The 20,027-nt window shown below is 31.0% G+C and overlaps 2 protein-coding genes across 3 annotated transcripts; one reads left to right on the plus strand and one right to left on the minus strand.

The window, feature by feature from the left end:
- Positions 1–1,948: 1,948 nt before the first annotated feature.
- LOC114393747 (tubulin beta chain-like) lies at positions 1,949–4,910 on the minus strand. The gene is made up of 3 exons (XM_028355173.1): positions 4,452–4,910; positions 3,385–3,654; positions 1,949–2,886 (listed from the first exon to the last, which is right to left on the minus strand). The coding sequence occupies exons 1-3, from the start codon at positions 4,849–4,851 to the stop codon at positions 2,207–2,209; spliced, it is 1,350 nt and encodes a 449-aa protein (XP_028210974.1). The 5' UTR covers positions 4,852–4,910; the 3' UTR covers positions 1,949–2,206.
- Positions 4,911–13,070: 8,160 nt separating this feature from the next.
- LOC114393748 lies at positions 13,071–18,223 on the plus strand. Of its 2 annotated transcripts, none has more exons than XM_028355174.1 (13): positions 13,071–13,251; positions 13,501–13,740; positions 14,392–14,705; positions 14,810–14,902; positions 14,992–15,082; positions 15,357–15,450; positions 15,831–15,928; positions 16,111–16,180; positions 16,574–16,671; positions 16,763–16,879; positions 16,966–17,042; positions 17,134–17,178; positions 17,581–18,223. In XM_028355174.1, the coding sequence occupies exons 2-13, from the start codon at positions 13,522–13,524 to the stop codon at positions 18,044–18,046; spliced, it is 1,782 nt and encodes a 593-aa protein (XP_028210975.1). In that variant the 5' UTR covers positions 13,071–13,251; positions 13,501–13,521; the 3' UTR covers positions 18,047–18,223. The 2 variants fall into 2 exon arrangements, with proteins under 2 accessions (XP_028210975.1, XP_028210976.1); XM_028355175.1 differs by lacking the exon at positions 13,071–13,251 and adding an exon at positions 13,252–13,319.
- The last annotated feature ends 1,804 nt before the right edge of the window (positions 18,224–20,027 follow it).

Genomic DNA, 20,027 nt, shown 5'->3' on the forward strand with positions numbered 1-20,027 from the left:
TTAATATTAAGTTAGGAACTAATATATAAAATGGATACAATCTGAGAGACTAAATTGCCTATTCACTCGGAAAAAAATATATGTAGGATTGAATTTTCTATTTTGGAAAATTTGAGAGAGATTTGGGATTCTTAATTTTGTGATGAATTAAATTTAGAAGAGATCGTGAATAAAATGAGATTACGGTACTTTGTTTACCAGTGAGAGCATTTCATGGTTTTTACTTTTTTATTTTTATTTTTTATTGACGATGGACTTTTTTTCTAATTAAAACAGAACTTATCTATTTTGCGCACAAAATATTTTTTTAGAATGATATTAAGGCTAGCAGAACAGTTGTACACTTTTCATGATTTCTTCAGTGTAATTATAACATTAATTTCAATAGAATTCTTCTATTTATTTATCTTTTAATGTATCCTTTAAACATTGGTTAGCAAGATTATTTACTTTTTTTTTCCACAAGGAAAGCCTTCGGCCTTAGAGTACTTATAGAGCATTAGAGTGGAACTTACATTTTACCTTATCCAAAAAGATGACTAGAGCCCTGGAGGCTTTCTCATATGCGACAGTCTACCTTACTTTAGGTTATTAGGAATGTCAAAATCTTATGAATGCAAAACATTTTTCTTTTAATTTTTCAGTGAAATAAAAAAAAATATTACATCAATAATAATCTTTTATTCCATTCATTATGCAATATAAACAATGTCACACGTTTCCTTTTTTTAATCGAAATAATAGAATTAAATGTGATATATAAATTTGATTACACTTAAGAAGAATAAATTGTAGCATAATTAATTTGATTTTTTATTACTATTAAAAGGTTAATTTTTTTAGTAGGTAATTTATATCTAAAATTAATTATACAATGAAAAGTAATTTTTGTTTTGCTTCTTGAACAAAACAATGTGTTTCCATTGCATATCTCAAAATAGACAATGATAACATGTTTTTGCTATGTAACATGCACAACATATGTTAGGAGTGAGACGTTGATATATAACATAAATGTGTTTTTGTTATATAATATACACATTGGATCAACAAGTCTAGTCTAGTTCAATTGCTTAAAAATTAAGTGTGGATTGTTGATAAATTACTTACTACCTTAATTTGATTTTTATGAATAAAAAATACACATTACAAATATGTTTGTATTGTGTGTAAAGTGTATTCTTAACTCAATGAAAATGTATTTCTATTATATTATTATATAAGATGTTTCTTCTCATAAAATATGTCTTATATATATGAGAACATACCATATGAGAGAAAAATATTATATATATATATATATATATATATATATAAAAGAGTAAGATGATTAAATTTATATTATATAACTAAACATGAATCATTAAGATATAGTTTGATTCTCTCATTCTCGTTCACGTGAGATATGCCTTAAATGTGAGAGAAAAATATATTATATAAAAGTGAGAGAATTAAATTTGAATCATATAATCAAACATGAATAATCAAGACATAATATTATATGTGATCACTTAAAATCATGTGACTTTTTTACTTTAAATTTTACTTAACCATCTATGTATGTTTATACACAATCATAAAAAACATGAAGTGAAGAAGTAAAATATACTATCCTCTCTTTATCATTATTACAAGGTTCAAATTAAAAATATAATTTAGTAATTTTATATGATTTAATATAAAAATTTTCATGCATTAATTATTTTTTACAAGAAGGTTCTTCATTAATATGGATTCTAGAATGATGTGATAGTGGAAAAATATAATCCATTAATGTTTGTTAAATTAATTAAAAATAAATTTAATATTCTTAATTAAATTAATTAATATTTTTAATTTATAAGAATTAATTAATTGAAACTTATAATAAGAAAATAAAGGAGCATATACTTATAGTTATATGGCGTTGGTGGTGTCTCCCATGCATCCCCCAATACCGAACATAGAATTCTAGATAAGCCAACCTTTCTTATTCATACACTTACATTATAGAACAATGAACAATCTGGTCTACGAGGAACATATCAAACAATTCAAAGGTAATTAATTAATACGCTTAAAACTTAAAAAAGGGATACGAACATCACCAAAAATATAGGAGAAATAGGTAGAATGGAAAAAAGTAGAGACAGACATATATAGATACATGACTACTAGCAGGAAATTTAGTAATTAAAACAAGGTAGTGATGAACCATTTACTGGTCCTAGTAAGCTTGTTCCCCCTCCTCAACCTCCTCCTCATCGTACTCATCCTCATCAGCAGTAGCATCCTGATATTGCTGGTACTCTGCCACCAAATCGTTCATGTTGCTCTCTGCCTCAGTGAACTCCATTTCGTCCATTCCTTCACCAGTGTACCAGTGCAAGAAGGCCTTGCGCCTGTACATTGCAGTGAATTGCTCACTCACCCTTCTGAACATCTCCTGAATTGAGGTGGAGTTTCCAATGAAAGTGCACGACATCTTCAAGTTCCTCGGAGGGATGTCACACACACTCGACTTAACGTTGTTGGGAATCCACTCAACGAAGTAGGACGAGTTCTTGTTCTGCACGTTGATCATTTGCTCGTCCACTTCCTTGGTGCTCATCTTTCCCCTGAACATGGCTGATGCTGTCAGGTAACGGCCATGGCGGGGATCGGCGGCACACATCATGTTCTTGGCGTCCCACATTTGCTGGGTGAGTTCGGGGACAGTGAGGGACACGTACTGCTGAGACCCGCGTGAGGTGAGAGGTGCAAACCCCACCATGAAGAAGTGGAGACGTGGGAATGGGATCAGGTTCACTGCTAGCTTCCTCAGGTCGGAGTTCAGTTGTCCAGGGAACCTCAAGCAACAGGTCACTCCACTCATTGTTGCAGATATCAGGTGGTTCAGATCACCAACTGCAACCAAAAGATTAACATTAAGAGTGTATTTGATAAGGTATTTCAATTAGTTTTTATCTTTTTTACTAGTTGAAAAATTTGTTTTATTATTTGATAATTAAGTTTCTTTTAGTAGTTTCTAGCCTAAATTAACCAAGTTATTGTTGGTTACATGGCTAATTAATTACTTGGGGGTGGTGGAAGGGAATTCTGGCTATGGGAAATTTTACATGATCTTAAATTATGATACATGGTCTTGGACAATCTTCACATGATACATAATTGAGTCTTAGATACTTATGTAGTCTCATATTTATGTAACTGTTTCAAATTGCTAAATGTTTGAATGTGTGCAAAAATGAATGCAGGGAATCCGGATCTGAGTGGGAGTCAGTCGAATCTTTATCTGACAGTTTTACGGTAATTGATTGTGTGAAAAAACTTTATCCACATTTTCCAATTGTTGAACATGTGAATGCATGGAGAAATCCAAATCCAAGAGGGAGTGGTACTTACAACTAGGAGTGGTGAGTTTTAAGGTCCTGAAGCAAATGTCATAGAGTGCTTCATTGTCAAGAACCATGCACTCATCTGCATTCTCCACTAGTTGGTGAACGGACAAAGTAGCATTGTAAGGCTCCACAACCGTGTCAGAGACCTTTGGAGATGGAAAAACAGAGAAAGTAAGCATCATTCTGTCCGGGTACTCCTCCCTGATCTTCGATATCAACAGTGTTCCCATGCCAGAACCCGTGCCTCCTCCAAGTGAGTGACACACTTGAAAACCTGATCGAGAAAAAGGACTCAAAATGAACATACATGAAACTCAAAACCATATAATTTACCCATAGTGAAGCTGCGTTATTGTTTCAGGTTGTACTCATACAAAATCTTCTGATGTGCGAAAATACATTGTTTGAGGTGTAGTTATAAGGTTGGTTAGGTGTTAAAAGAAAAAAAGAAAGAAAGAATAATGTCATAGATTATCGAAATAAAGAAACATTGTTTGAGGTGGCACTTGTAAATTCATGTACTATAGACTGTAGTGAACAATTGGTCTTTCTAAGATCGACATTGAGATAAAGATTTTGATTCACTTTTGTTACCCTCAACTTAATTTCCAATTTACAAAAGTAAAACCACATTGTCGGTGCTTACTAATTGTTACACTATCAAAGTCATGCACATATAATTAGGGGAAACAAATAAGATATTTATTTAATATTCAACGAGGCATGATAAAGTATGGCCACGTGGTCCCTTCCTGTTCTCCCACTACACGGGTCAAGTGTCAACTTCAGCGAAATAACATATGGGCTCAAACAACAAAAATAATGAAGCATCAATTATTGCAGCAGAAAGCCGACACCATAAAAAGAAAAGAAAATGAACCTGATGCAGTGATAGTAGTACTAACCAAGTGAGTTCCAGAAGCCAGATCTAGTAGCGTTCTTTTAATTATTCTAATAGATCTATAGTAATAATGATTAATCAGCACATAAGCACAAAAAGAAACTCCATATACATGATGATGAGTGAATGAAAATATAATATTATATTAATTTGTACACGATAGTACGTACCTTGTAAGCAGTCACAATTCTCGGCCTCTTTGCGAACGACGTCGAGGACGGAATCGATCAACTCGGCACCTTCGGTGTAGTGGCCCTTGGCCCAATTGTTGCCGGCGCCGGACTGGCCGAAGACGAAGTTGTCGGGCCTGAAGATCTTGCCGTATGGGCCGGATCTGATGCTGTCCATGGTGCCGGGCTCCAGATCCATGAGGACGGCCCGGGGAACGTACCTTCCGCCGGAGGCCTCATTGTAGTAGACGTTGATCCTCTCCAGTTGGAGATCGGAGGCCTCGTCGCCGGTGTACTTTCCGGTGGGGTCGATGCCGTGTTCGTCGCATATCACTTCCCAGAACTTGGAACCGATTTGGTTCCCGCATTGCCCACCTTGCACGTGCAATATCTCCCTCATTCTTGTGGTTATTTTCGGGTTCTGATATGAAGCGCAGATTCAATACATTTATATTTGCCTCTCTCTCTCTCTCTCTCTCTTTCTCTCTATATATATGGTAATTATGGGATCTGAGAGAGGGTAATAATGGAAGGGCGAGTGTAGGTGGTGTTCAGGCGCCAACTGTACCAGCGCATAACTGTCCCTCTCAACCTCTCTTCCATGTATTTCGCAAGCTCTATTCTTGGATACGTACGTGAATCCAATGTTATCTTTTTTCGTATGTATACACTCTATACTATATACTATACTATATATATATATATACACCACACGACTCTTATCAATACATAAGAGAAAATCTGATAATCGAATATACACACATTAATTTGCTACTTATAAATTCAGGAGAAGGAGATGGTATTCCAGTTTACGATTTTGGTTTCTTCTCTCCCTTTTTCCCCTGTTTCAAATTACAGATGTTACTTATTTAAAAGTTTTGGTTATTAAACAAGTTCCTCAAGATTATGCTAACTAAATTGCTGGGTACTTTAATACTTTTCACCTATAACAATGTAACTAAAAAACAATCTCACTGTTTTGATCGATCCTTATAATGCATTAATTAAAGAAATGAGATAAAACAATTTTCAATGGATTAATTTAGTAATTATCCACATTTTGAAAATTTATTTTTGAGGCAGAATTTTTTATAGACTAATATGATAGTATTTAGTATTTAAAATTTATTTAATGGTCAAAATTAATTATTAAAAGATTAACTCATCAAATTATGAATAACTAACTTGAGGGTTCATGTTGGACTTTCTTACTAGCATTTTCGTTAGCTCACTATCACTTTTAACTTCTCTTAAAAATCTGTCTTAAATCTGTCAATTTTTTTAAGGCAATATTTTCAGTTTTTTTTTTTTACTGACAGTATAAGAATTTGGAAAATTTATTTTTAAAGTATTAATCAGTTTATGTTTTATAACAATAATTACATATACTTGGGTAGTTGAGTTATCATTCGTCAAAATTTATAACTGCTACTGAAACATTCATGACTATTAATATATGCTCTATAGATTTGATTATATTTATTTATTACAATACGTATAGAATGGATTTATTCAAGACAAATTAATAAGGGCCGGTGTGGGAGACATTCACTTGCAGGAAAGGAATTACGTAATACTTGTAATACTAACAAGTATCAAATAGTTTTAAAACTATAAAAAAAATCAAAAAAATGCCATACAAGGAAGAAAAAGTATCATTAACCATTGGTTTAATTACTTATTTAATCTATATAATTTTTAAACTTATCCATTTTAGTTCCTGTAATTAATAAGTTGATTTTTTAATACCTAAAGTTTAATATCTTTAATTTCTGAAATTTATATTTTAATTTCCAAAAGTTTTTGCCATTAAAAGTTTTTAATTTTGATAAGGATCCTCTTAGAATTAAAATATAAATTTAAAAAATTTAAAGAATTAAAATATAAATTTAAAAAATTTAAAGATTCATTTATTAATTATAAGGACTAAAATAAATAAATTTAAAAATTATAGAGAATATAATTAAATCAAAACAATTAATTAAAAGGATTAATTAAGCACCGAAACTTTGGTGTTTTGGTGTCACATTGTATAGTAAAAGAAATTAACATTATAAATACATGTTTCACTAGTAAGAAATACAAATAATTACATGATTATTATTATTATTTTTATCTTATATATGATTTAGATTTATAATTATGGTATTATTAAAATAATTATTATTATATAAATATATATACACACACTGAAGTCATGCATCATGCATGATTAAATAAAGAGAGAAAAATACACTGTTAATGAATGTAATTTTTTGTTATATTATCTTTTAACCATAAATATCATATGATAAGTTTATTAATTTCATTAATAAACTTATCAAGAATAAATTTTAATTGGTTGATATAATATAAAATAATGTATACCCATTAAACTCACAAATAAAACTTAATTAGTTCATGTATTATATTTTTTAACGTTATTATTAAGGTGTGAGAAAATTTTCGATTATATTTTATATAAATATATTAACACTTTTTTCCTATCTTTTATATGAAGAGTGTCAGTAATACACTCTAATACATTTTTTTAACACATTATCTATTTTTGGTTAGAATTGGCTAAAAAGTATATAATCATAAGTGAAATATATTAAATATGAAATGAGACTTGAAAATTATGTAATTTCTAAGAAATCTCAACGAAGGATAGAGAGTGTATTTAAAACAGTATAGTATATTAAAAAAAGTGTTATTAACATTTTACCTTTTGCATAAATTCGTTTAGCTAATTTGAGCTATTAATATTGCATGTCTCTCAACCGTAAAATTTTTACTTACTACTTTGAGTTGATGAAGATTCTTGCATTCGATCATGTGCTTTATGACATGTTGTGCAATTGAGTAACTTGTATAAATACATCCTTGTCCCATCTCCCATAATTAAAATAGAAAATAATTCAATCATATTATGTCACGGAAAATTAAGAAACGGTGCATGTGTGTACGTACTCCATTATTGTTTTATTTTGACCGATTGTTTTATTGTATTATTATACTAGTTGGAAACCACGTGGTGTGCACGTGGCTACCGACGTTTGTCTGCATTGATGGGGTAAGGTGATGTTCTCCAATTTAACATTTTGAAATATTAACAAAGATTTAAATATTTTTATATATTCACCTTAATCTTATGTTCTCTCTATATATATATCTATACCAAACGCATTGATTTGTAACCAAGAAATAGACTTAGGATCTATCATTACGTTAACTTTGAAGTGAATTGTAGAACCATTAATCATTTAATCCGTTCAGGATGTCAGAATTAATAGCGATTACGTTAACTTTGAGTTTAATTTTTACAAGGAAGGTGCTAGCTAATAAACGCGCCGTTGTTAATGTCGTTGCTAGCTAGGTTGCTCAGCAATGAAATGTCTCATCTTGCTTCACCATATTTATGGTGAGATTAAGAAATTTCAATCAAATACAAAGGAAGTTATCTGCGTGATTGCATCCAAACGCTAGTTGTGACTTGTGAATGGGTGAATTTCTATTGGCTCATAACGTAGAGTATGTTTGGTTCAAATTGAAACCAATTAAAAGACAAAAACAAAAAGTGAGAAAATTAAAGTTATAATGAGTTGTTTTGCTATTAATATGGAAAAAGCGATTTGATTTTCTTTAAAGCACGTAAAACCAAACATACTGGTAGTTCTGGCATCTAACACAAGTTGGGATCGAAAGTTGAAATGTGAAATTCTTTTTTTGAAGGGTGAAATGTGAAATTCTTATCATGATTTTTTTTTTTTAATTTTAACTATAAAAAATATTTTTATATAAAATTTTGTAAATGGAAATAAATAAAATAAGGTGATCGTATTTTTGTAATCAAAAGTGAAAATAAAAAATGAAAGTAGAAAACATTTTTGCAAATCAAATGATACTTTATAAGCGTTATTTGATTTAAGAAAGCATTTTTTGTTTTGATTTTTAACTAGAAAAATGTCACATGATTTTAATTTCATTTCTTCTTTTTAAAAGTTTATATATGCAAAATACAGTGAAAGCAAAAAATGAAAATAGAAAAGAATAAAAAATGGGTCTATGACCTTGAGCAACCTCTAGAATTTGACGAGGTGATGTCTTTTTGGCATTCAATTCACACCCCAACCAAGTCTATTAATTTTTTCCACATTGTTGTTGCCATCGCCACCCATGCTGCCCCTTTCCAAACAAAACCATGGCTTCAAGTCGTGATCTCAAATTTTTAATAGGTGATAGTTTATGAAGTATTACTTTCTCCAAAGTCTTATGTGGTCTGTTTTTAAACTACTAATTTACTGTTTACTCAAATGCTAACATTATGCCATAATTTTCTCTAAAGAGTGATGTTAATGTAATGCATAATTCTTCTGCCAGCAGCAACATATTCGTGTAATCTAACATGTTGTATGATGCCTGCATGAATTGCTTGCTCAAGAGAAGACACAAGCATCAAGTTCAGTACATGAGGAGGTTGACCTTGACGAGTTAATGGATGTATGCTTTGCAAACTCTTCAACCTCATCTTATATGGAGAATTCAGGGAACCGAGGGTGATTTCTTAGGCAAAGTCACAGGAAGTGAAAAAGTGATTTGTCACTTCAACCATAAGGAGTTCTATAGATGCAAGTATGTTATTGACTTAAATATTATTCCTTGTGGCTCATTATCTTTCTCTGTCTCTTAATTTCTGACATGCATGGTTACATGTGCCTGTTGTTGTATTAATTTCCAGGATAATGGATAAGCATTTAAAGTCTTTCACCAAAGCATATTGATACGAAGTTCATCAAGCTTGATGCAGAGGTCAGCATGAACCATTCTATGGAGATGATTTTGGAGTTTGCTAAGGGATTGAGTCAATGTAACTGTTGTAACATTGGACATATTATCTTAATGCAACTCTTTATCTTGGTAAAGAGATTGAATGAAGTTCACAATTGAAAATAAATTTCAGAATGCACCATTCTTTGTTACAAAACTGGCTATCAAGACTTTACCTTGCGTCATACTGTTCAGGTGAGGCCTAAATCTGTAATTGATCAATTGGGTGTAATGTTTATCTTCTTCATATCCATTTGGATTTTGGGCTTATAATCCATAGCAATCATATAGAAGCTATACTACGCTACAACTGTTGTATGAACCTGTCCCCGTAGGAAATTGCTAACGTTTCTCCCACCCAAGGGGTATCAAAAGTTAGAACTTCATTTGTAACAGAAGAAATTGATCATATAGATTTTCAAAAATGGATTTTATTATTGTTCATTGTGAGTGCATTAGAAGCCCCTAAAATTGGGCCAGGGCTTGAATGGTACCAAACTGTGAGTGCATGAGAGAAAGGGAGTATGCATGAAATCAGAGCACCAAACTTCATTACCACCGTTAAACCAAACTTCATTATCATATTATTTCATTGTTACATCAAAATATATGATTACACAATTTTAAATGAAATGCCAATTTGAAAGATCACGTCAAGGTAATTTTTCAAGTAGTATAAAGTAAGTTAGTTATAATAAAAAAATGAAAAAAAAAATATTTGTATGAAATAATATTTCCAACTACATATTTTATTAAATATTTGGAAGGTCATTAAGGTTAGTTTTGGATGACTTGGAATTGTTAAAAAATCAATTGTAACATTGAAATATTCATTGCCAATATTCCTGCACGTAACTAATTTCTCTCTCCTAGTATTGCAACTTTATATATTTTTAATTATAGGAAATGCATTTTTCATATAAAGATATAATAATTTATTTTTGTTTTCCTTTTTTTATTAAATCATTTTAGACTTTAGTATGCAATTAATATCTTAATTTGGTTTACATAATTTTCACCATAATGATATTTTTTTTAGAAAAATATGGTTTTAATCCCTATACTTTCATTGAATCTTATTTTTAGTTACTAAATTTTCATATCTTGTTTATAGTCCTTCCTGGTAAAATCTTTACTAGCAATGTTAACTTGTGCTCTAATGTTATTAACTTATGTCCAACGTGACAAATTTGTAAAAGGTAAGGGTATTATTTGTTTTAGAAGGGAGTAACTTTCGGACTTGCATGTTAAATTATAATAGGTGAGGGTATCATTTATTTTAGGGAGCAAATGTTTCGGTTATAGGGATTTTTTGCAAAATGGTTAAGTACCAAAGTGTCACCATAGAAAAATATTTTTATATAAACTAAAGTGGCACCATAAGTATCACCGTTACAAAGAATACTAACACTACCAACCCGATGCACCATTGTATTAAATGGTTATAATTTTTTTTTTGCATCTTTTTAACTTTTGCATCTCTAAGACATTTCCCCATTATATATAATTACTAGTTCTTGCTTTTAACAACAACTTTTTCCCACACCTACATTGTCTTCATCTAGGGTGTGAAGAATGAGATGTGAAATTCGAACCACAGCTCCTACGTGCCGATGTAGTTTTTGAAAGTTAGGGTTTAATATATTTGGGAGAGATATCTTAATAATTTCTTTTAAAAAAATCAATTCCCCATATGATTTTAATTTTTTTTAAAAAACATATTGTTTGTCATGTTAAACACAAGTTAACACATTTAGTGAAGATTGTGTGAGAAAGGACTAAAAATATATATATTTTTTTTGTAAAGTTTAGGAACTAAATTAGAGAATATGAAAGTTTAGGGACTAAAAATAAGATTTGATGAAAATATAGACACTAAACATATTTTTCCTATTTTTTAATATATAAAGTTATATCTCTTATTTTTTTTAAAATAGTTTAAATTCATTAACAGTGTCCACATATAAACATAATGAATTCATTCCTTTTATTGTTAAAAAAATGAATTCAATAATTTTAATAAATAAAAAATCAATAAACTTAGCATAACTCATGTAGAGGCAATGAGATTTTACCATATGGTTAAATAAAAATATAGATTCAAACGGAACAAAGCTATAAAAATTTTGAGCATTGGAGAAGAAGTCATTGTTATTGTTCTCCAGGTGCTTTTCTTATCTAACCTTTAACTATGATTCAGATAATCACATAATGACTGACAAGTTTCATCTTGAACAAGGAAAATCTCTAACCATAGAATAGACTATTTTTTTCAAAGGCTGAGACACATCATGCTTCCGTTCCTTCTTAAATCATCATAATATTAAATATTTATTTAGTGTGTGACGGAGGGAGATATGACTCATATGAGAGGACAAACAAAAGAGAAAATGGATGCAGCGGGTTCGAGTTGTGGGGAGTAAGGCAAGTGGAGAAAATATTTTTTTTAAAAGTTAATTTTACATATTTAATTCAGATTAATCAATTGAAATTATTTTTCTAATTTTAAAATAAATGAAAACTATTTATCTAAAGTGAATAAAGAGTATAATTTTTTTAGTTAATTAAAAATAATAATTATTAAGATTTAGTATTTTTATATTTTATTACATATATTTATGTGTTTTATTATAACTCTAATTATTAACTTTTAATCAAAAATTATAATTTAATTAATTCTTCATCTATTAAAGTAATAAATAATATGACATGTACGTGATAATCAAAATGTAATAATTTTTTTAAAAAAATACTATACTTGTATGTTGCAAAATGAATAAAATAAAAATAACAAAAGAGTGTATGAAAAAAAATGTATGAAATGTGCTATGTGTATTATATATGAAATTTTGACTTCAAGAGAGGGAAAGAATGAAACATTAAACATGGTAATAATTAAATCAATGGTGGAATTCAAAATAAGATAAATGTTTAAATTTTATAGGTCATTGAAAATGTGGTTGTTTAATCCCATTTTTACTTTGAATCAATTATATAAATCATTTAAAATTTTAAAATGCATTTTTCTTAAATATTTTCTTATTAAATATCCATTACTAGTGGTTCAAGTGTCAAATATCAAAATATTAAATAAGGATATGATCTATAGGTGTTTTAATTATTTATATATAAAAACTCATCCAACATATATTTTCGTATTTCCCACGCTCGTTGTGGTAAAACACACCTTTCACGAAAAGACAAAGGAAATAGTTATTAGAAGTTGATCAACGTGTTAAATTCAACGATTGTGACGTCGTCGTTGTGTATCGGTTGACCAAGTGCTTGTTTAGTTCTAAAATAAACTCCTTGATATTAACGTAATTAATTTAAAACCAACTCTTAATAGCAATTACAAGAATCCAGTTAAACTTTTTACGTTAAATTAAATTAAGCGAGTGGTAATAATAAACGATGAACGAAAAAAAAATCATAAATTCATAATTTACGTAGCGTTGCACCAAACTTAAGACAAATACTAGGACTATGGAGTTACGTGGAGTAAGTATAGTAAGAAAAAAATCATTGCCTAAAACAAACAAAACTGGACAAGGTAGGCACTGGGCGATACTATAGTTTTGTGCGTTTTCACGTTGGCTTTCTCTTTCATACGTAGCGCATGACACTCACACACTATCAAAGTTTGAAGCAGTCTTTGATTCCAATTACATTTCAACACTGTCACGGTTCATGCCCCGAAATTTCCTCTCCTTTCGGTTCCAATTACGCTCCTCTTATTTTAATTTCATAGTTTACTTGTCTTATTATTTATTTTATTTTATATGTTCCACAAGGATATTCAAAAAATTAAAAATTTCAACCACTCGAATATCCTTCATGAACCTATCTCATTCCATTTCAGTCAAAGCCAAACTCCTTAATCATCTCTTTCATTTTTGTTTGCCTTTTGTCTATTTCTTCCTCCTTGCCAATTCTTGTTCTGGAGTTTCCGTTTTGGACTTGGACACTCTCTGTCAATAGTACTAAATAGGTATGTTTCCATTGAAACACTTATTGGGGTGATGATATTCAGTGGATTGTTGAATCAAAACAGCTTTGGTTTGTTATGTTATTACTTTTTTTTTTCTCTCTCACTTGTCATAATAAACTATGCATGTCAATGTTATTGCTTTCATTCTTTATTTTTATTTTTTCTGTGTTTTGTTTACCATGTTATATAACTTAAAGATGCAAAGTCACACCTCTTGTGTAAATTGAAGTAGAAGTCGAATTTGTGCAGGCGTTGAATTTTTAGACAATAATGGGGTCTGTTTGCTCAGCTGGTAAGGCTGAGAAAAATAAAAACAAAGAGGTTGAAGGGAAAGCCTTGGGGAAGAAGCTTAAGAAGTTAAAGAGCATTGCAAAGGGGAAAGAAGATTCTTATTCAATTTCAAGGACTGGTAGAAAGCAAAAGAAGCTAAACTCCGGACTTTCAGGCGAATTCAAATTATCCACTCCTAGTCGAAAAGAAGGCAAAGAGGTGCTTTCCCTCCACTGATTTTTGTTTCTAAAGCTGAATTAATTTGTTAGAGTGGTAACAAAATATTATTCTCCTGAAACGTAGAGTAAACACATTTTTTTAAGATCTTGTGTGTGAATAAAAGTCAACAAATTTATTACACATAATAACTTGCAATTGGATGACCATGTAAAAAACCTTTACAAAACATTCTAATTAAATTCTTTTTTAAATTTGTAAGGGGCCTTCTTACTATAACAATGTTGTGTTAGGAAAAATAATTATATGAGATAATCATAAACACGTTTGCAAATGTATAAAGGATCAATTATGAATGAGTTGGAAGATTAATTACATTTATGCATTCCACTTTTGTTTTGACTGAAAGATATGTTAGCCAAATTATTTATTAAGGCAGAGTACCTGTTTTCATCCAGTAAACTAATAATTGAGGTTAGAGGCCTTAATAAGAACTTGTTCTGATTTTACATATTGATTATTTTGAAACATGAACTGATAGAAAACTTTTTTTTTACTGATAATTGTGAAATTATAAGCAGAATAAAATGAATCTATTGCTGCTTTTATTTGAGTTCAATGAAAGGCATCTCTCATTCTGTTATGGAGCCTTTGCATTGGAAATTTGATTAATGATGTCTCTTCTTTTCACAGAGCTCCCAGAGAGGCTCCTTTTGGGGAAGAGCTGGTGAGAGGGCAGTAGAAGTTCTTGACACACTTGGAAGTGGCGTGCCGAAGTTAAGCAATAGTAATGGGTTTGGCTCTGGAATGGCTCCTAGAGGGAATAAAATATCTATATTGGCATTTGAAGTAGCTAATACAATAAACAAAGGAGCAATCTTGTTTCAATCAGTTTCCGAAGAAAACATTCAGTTCCTTAAGAAGGAGATTTTACAATCAGAAGGGGTGCAACAATTAGTTTCAACTGATACAAAGGAGTTAATAGGTCTTGTTGAAGCTGACAAAAGGTCTTTTGCTTGTTTAGAGAACGGAGTTTTATATTCCCTTGGATGTATACATATTTTCCTTTCTCTAATGTTCTTTATCTCTGAATTTTTGGGGGAATCTGTAGGGAAGAATTCAATGTCTTCTCCCGGGAAGTTGTTAGATTTGGAAATATATGTAAGGACCCTCAGTGGCATAACCTAGAACGATATTTCTCAAGGTGACTTTGCTTGCTTTTAAATGTTGGCTAATGACAAGACTATGCTAACTCATCATGATTGAATTCTCAAATAATTACAAACATTTCAGATTACATTTGGATATCTTGGACAACAGGCAACCAAGGGTAGAGGCAGAAATGACAATGCAGGAATTGACCACTCTAGCTCAGAATACTGCTGTAAGCAATGATTTGTCTCCTTGGTTAACTGATGTCTGAGCAATGAGCAAAGCCGTTATGTCAATATTTGGGATATCTTATATGCATGCTGAATGGTTTTATATCGTATACTTTTCGGTATTACAAATATGCATTTTGTAGCATACAGGGTCGATGTATTTGTAACTGTTAAGTGTTTAATCTATGATTGAAGTTGATGTGCTTAAAGTTCAGTTTTATTCTTGAATTTTTCATTAGTTCCTTCTTTAAATAACTTTTTCTTTTTTCCACATAGGAATTATATCACGAACTAACTTCGTTAGAACGTTTTGAACAAGATTATCAGCACAAGCTTAAGGAAATGGAATCCTTAAATCTTCCTCTCAACGGTTAGTAACTTCACAATATAGTTTTCCCTAAAAAGTGTTTAATCTCATTTAACTTCTCTAAAATCTGATTCTAATTTATCCAAACAAGTCAATTAGATAACTTCTGTTGCGGTTAGTTGGAGTTGGTTATTAATTCTGTTCTTTTCCCTCCATCATATTCAGTGTACATACTATATATTCACATAGAAATCAATGAAACATGTGTTCTGCGAAATTTCCACTTCTCTTAATCTCAGTCTCAATAGCAAGAGAATAATATTCTTAATTTTTGGTCAGCCCGAGAGTTATCATTTTAGGTTGTCAGTCTTACACATTATCTGCAAATTATAATCTGCAGTATTTAACTGATTTTTGACAGGTCAATTTCTTTATAATTGTAGGGGACAGTCTCACTGCTTTTCAGATTGAAATAAAGCATCAAAGAAAGCTTGTTAGGAGCTTGAAAAAGAAATCTCTTTGGTCCAGAAATTTGGTTGAGGTATACGAGATTGTGATTCTAATAACTATTTTATAATTTATAGGAAGGAAAAGTTCGTCTCATTTGAAACTTTCATAATTTCAATCTCCCTGCATTCCCTCCATTTGAATAGATAAGTTTTGGATATCAATGGAGAAGTATTTTACATCAGTGGACTTGTTCCGTGCAATTACTTACTGCAGATAGTTGAAAAGCTTGTTGAGATCGTTACCCATATAGATCAAGCAATTTTGGAGTTCCTTGGAGATCATGGTATGAGATCATATCTAGTAGGAATTAAAAATTAATTATTATGTGTCTGTATGCATGCTCTTATGCACAAGGAATTCATTATATCAAGTAAGCTTGTGGTCTGAAGTCTGAACTTGCTTCATCAATCACATCCCTATTTTTTTTTTATAAAAAAAATGATAAGAAAATCACATTCCGTATTGTGGTATACTTGTTGCTCAAGTCTTCTCTGGCTCTAATTGCCTTGTGAAATCATCTTTTGAAATTTAAAGCAGTTTTTAATCATTTTTTCCACTGTATTTGATTTGATTTGTATTTTTCCGCTGTCTATTACTTGGGTTTCATTGATATACCATTAAAAAACATTGAGACATATATCTCTAGAACATTTTATGAAATTGTGGATTCTGGCAGGTGCAACCGCTGTCAAGCATTGTAATGGTTCTGAAAGACTTGGTGAAGCTGGCCTCTCACTGCACTATGCTAACATTATCAATCAGATAAACATGATTGTAAGTTTGTACCATGCTAGTGTAATTAAGAGTAACCTTAGCAAGTAGTTGTTGTTGCCAGAATAAAATGTGTGTTTCTAACTTGTATCAGGCATCTCGTCCAACCGTTCTTCCTCCAAATATAAGAGACACATTGTATCATGGATTGCCAAATAATATTAAGAGTGCACTTCCTTCCCGGATGCAAAGCATTGATGCTATGAAAGAGGTATGTCTTCCCAGCACTGCTAGCTTCATGATCATTGGAGTTTTATTTCTTGATCTTTGATTATGCTAAATGCAAATTTTCTTTAGCTCTCCATCACTCAGGTCAAAGCTGAAATGGACAAGACTCTGCAGTGGCTCAATCCATTTGCCACAAATACGACCAAGTAAGATATTTTGTAAATTTAAGAAACTCGATATCGGTCCCTAATTTTTAAATAATTATATATATATTTTTTGCATTGATGTATCTTGCAGAGCACATCAAGGTTTTGGATGGGTTGGCGAATGGGCAAATACATGGTGAGTTTTTGTTTCATATTTTTGTATGGAGAATTGTATGAATATCATTATTGTTTTTATGCTTAAATATATATAAGGTCTCTTATAAATGATTGAATTTTGTTTTTGATCCCTAATAATTTTTTTGTTCTTTTTTAGTATATAATTATTAAAAATTTTGTTTTGGGTCTCTATTGATAACGTTGAATAAATCAGTTTGTACAGTGACATAATATTAATATTATTTACCTGATGATAAAAACTTAACAAAAATTTTAAAGTATGAATAATGAAAAAATTTATTAAAGATTGAGAGCAAAATTCTATTATTTGTTAGCGACTAAACATATTTTAAGTCTTGTTTTTATGGAGGACAATTGAAGTTAGCAGTATGATTTGTGGTAATTTTGTTGCGGTTTTCAGCAATGAGTTTGGAGAAAATATGGCCAGAGAAAGTAACCTGATTCGCCTCCAAACACTTTACTACGCTGAGAAGCAAAAGATGGATTTTTACATAATCGAATTGTTGACTCACCTTCACTATTTGGTTACATTTGTAAGATACAGACACAATACCATGAGGCCAATGCCAACAAGAACTTCTCCTAGGCGACTTGATTTTCAATCAAACATGTTGCAATTTATATCTTTAGACAGTATTAACAAGCCTTTGGGATCTAAACTTTCTCAAGAGGATAAAAGATTATTAGAAGAGGTAACTATGAGGAAAAGAAGCCCTGGAGTTAGCAAAAGCGAGAATCTTGAAGTAACCAAGAAAAGAAGTGCCAAAGTTTGGCATCATAGCAATAGTGTAGGAAGTTCACCTGTTACTAGAGAAGGCTTGGAGCACCAAAGATCTAATGTTTTGGATATTATAGATGGGCTATAAGATAATACTAATAGCTTGGTCAAATTTTTACATCTCAATACCGACGATAAACTTCATTTACTTATTTACTTTTCAAGTTACTTTTGTATTGGAAAGCAAGATAGAACATTTTAGTCTTTATTTGATGTTTCTGATAGATAGTTGGGAAAAAAATGTTTGCGTTATTTTAACGTTAAATTTCTTGATGTAGATTTCATCCACATTTACTTTCTTAAAAACTAATGCCAGAAAGTTAGTAAATGAACAAAAATGATGAACTGCATGATGAAAGAAATTGGTATTTTAATCACTTCACACATCCTATTTAAGTTTTTCCTCGCAAACTGTTATTCCCAATAAGCATCTTTTTATGAATTGAATTTAATTCCTTCACAAATTTAACATCTTTAATAAAGATTCTTTGAATCTTTGACCATCACAATTTATTACTATTCTAGCTCAAGTGTTTTTCATGTAGGTTTGGTTCAACAGAAAGAACTCTCAAAAATTTTATTTTTGTAAAAAAAAATTATTTCTATACAAATAAAATCTAAAAACTCAAATTAAATTTTATAACTAAAGCAAAAATTTATTTCTATCCGAAAAAAATGATCTTAGAATCCAAAATAATTTATAATTTCTTCCCCTCTAAGTCAATCTAAAATAATTTTGATTATATTATTATTACAAAAGATCGTATTCCAACCCACTCATGTGTGAAACCTTACACGACCAATCCTTTAACTTTTATTATTTAAAATCATGTCCTTCAGATTGGTTAAAGGTTGAGTGCCCCAGTGTCGTAACCAGGCTGGGAGGACACCTCTCTCGCAGATTTCAGTGCGAGCTTTTGCCACTCATCATATCCCATTAACTGCCTGAAGGATCAAGCCTGCTAACTCCCAAACTTTCTATTCTTATAGGAGCTAATTTAATTATCTGTTACGATATCCGTCGATGTGGGACTGAAACATAAATACTCACATTGCCTACTACCACCCACTACTTGACTTAATAAACAACACCTATGCACTGTTATCAGCCACTAAAACACTTAAATTAGTTCCTCACTTAGATTCTTTCTATTAGACTATTACTGTTAGATGAAGTTTGTTACTAATTTAGTTATTTTCCCTCCATCATATTCAGTGCACATGCTATGTATTCACATCAGAAATCAACGAAGTGTTTGTTTCTGCATAATTTACATTTCTCCTAATATTAGTCTCAACAACAAGAGTCTTTTGTTAATTTGATTAATATATATTCTTTTTGGTCGTCTTACAAGTTATCATTTTACTAGAAATCATAGCGGGAATGTATTAGAAATTGCTGTACAAGACTAGAAGTGTGTTGGTAACTCTTTCATCTAAAAGCTTTATTTTGTTAGCATTCTTTAATATGATCTCTGTTTATGATCTTCCAAACTTCTAAAGCAGTTTTTCCTCTTAATCATTTTTGCTGTTTGGATTGGCATGCTGGTTAAAAGGATTTAGGGAAATCAGTAAGATCACGTGAAACCTGAACCACTTTTGTTGTTTGCTGTGTTCTGATCATATCATATATGTGCAAAGTTTTATTTGAATCTTTCTGCTATCTATTACTTAGATTTCAATGAGACTTATCTCTAGAAAATTGCTTTTGATCATTAAGATTTTATGAGATTGTGGATTCATGGTAGGTGCATCCACTGTCAAGCATAGTAAGGATTTTGCAAGACATAGTGAGGCTGGTCGGGCTTTACACTATGCAACATAATCGTGATTGTAAGTTGTGCCATGCTAATTAGGAGTAACCTTAGCAAGTGTCGCAACCAGGCTGGGGTAGGCACCCCACTCCCATATATGATGCTAGATATCACCACTCATTATATCCCATTAACTGCCTGAAGGATCATGACTGACCAATGCCCAAACATTTTTCTATTATAGGATCTAATTTAGTTCTCTTCTATAATATCCTTCAATGTGGGACTGATACATGAATCCGCACATTGGCTGTT

Source organism: Glycine soja, chromosome 17 (assembly GCF_004193775.1).
Source record: "Glycine soja cultivar W05 chromosome 17, ASM419377v2, whole genome shotgun sequence".
Lineage (NCBI taxonomy): Eukaryota > Viridiplantae > Streptophyta > Magnoliopsida > Fabales > Fabaceae > Glycine > Glycine soja.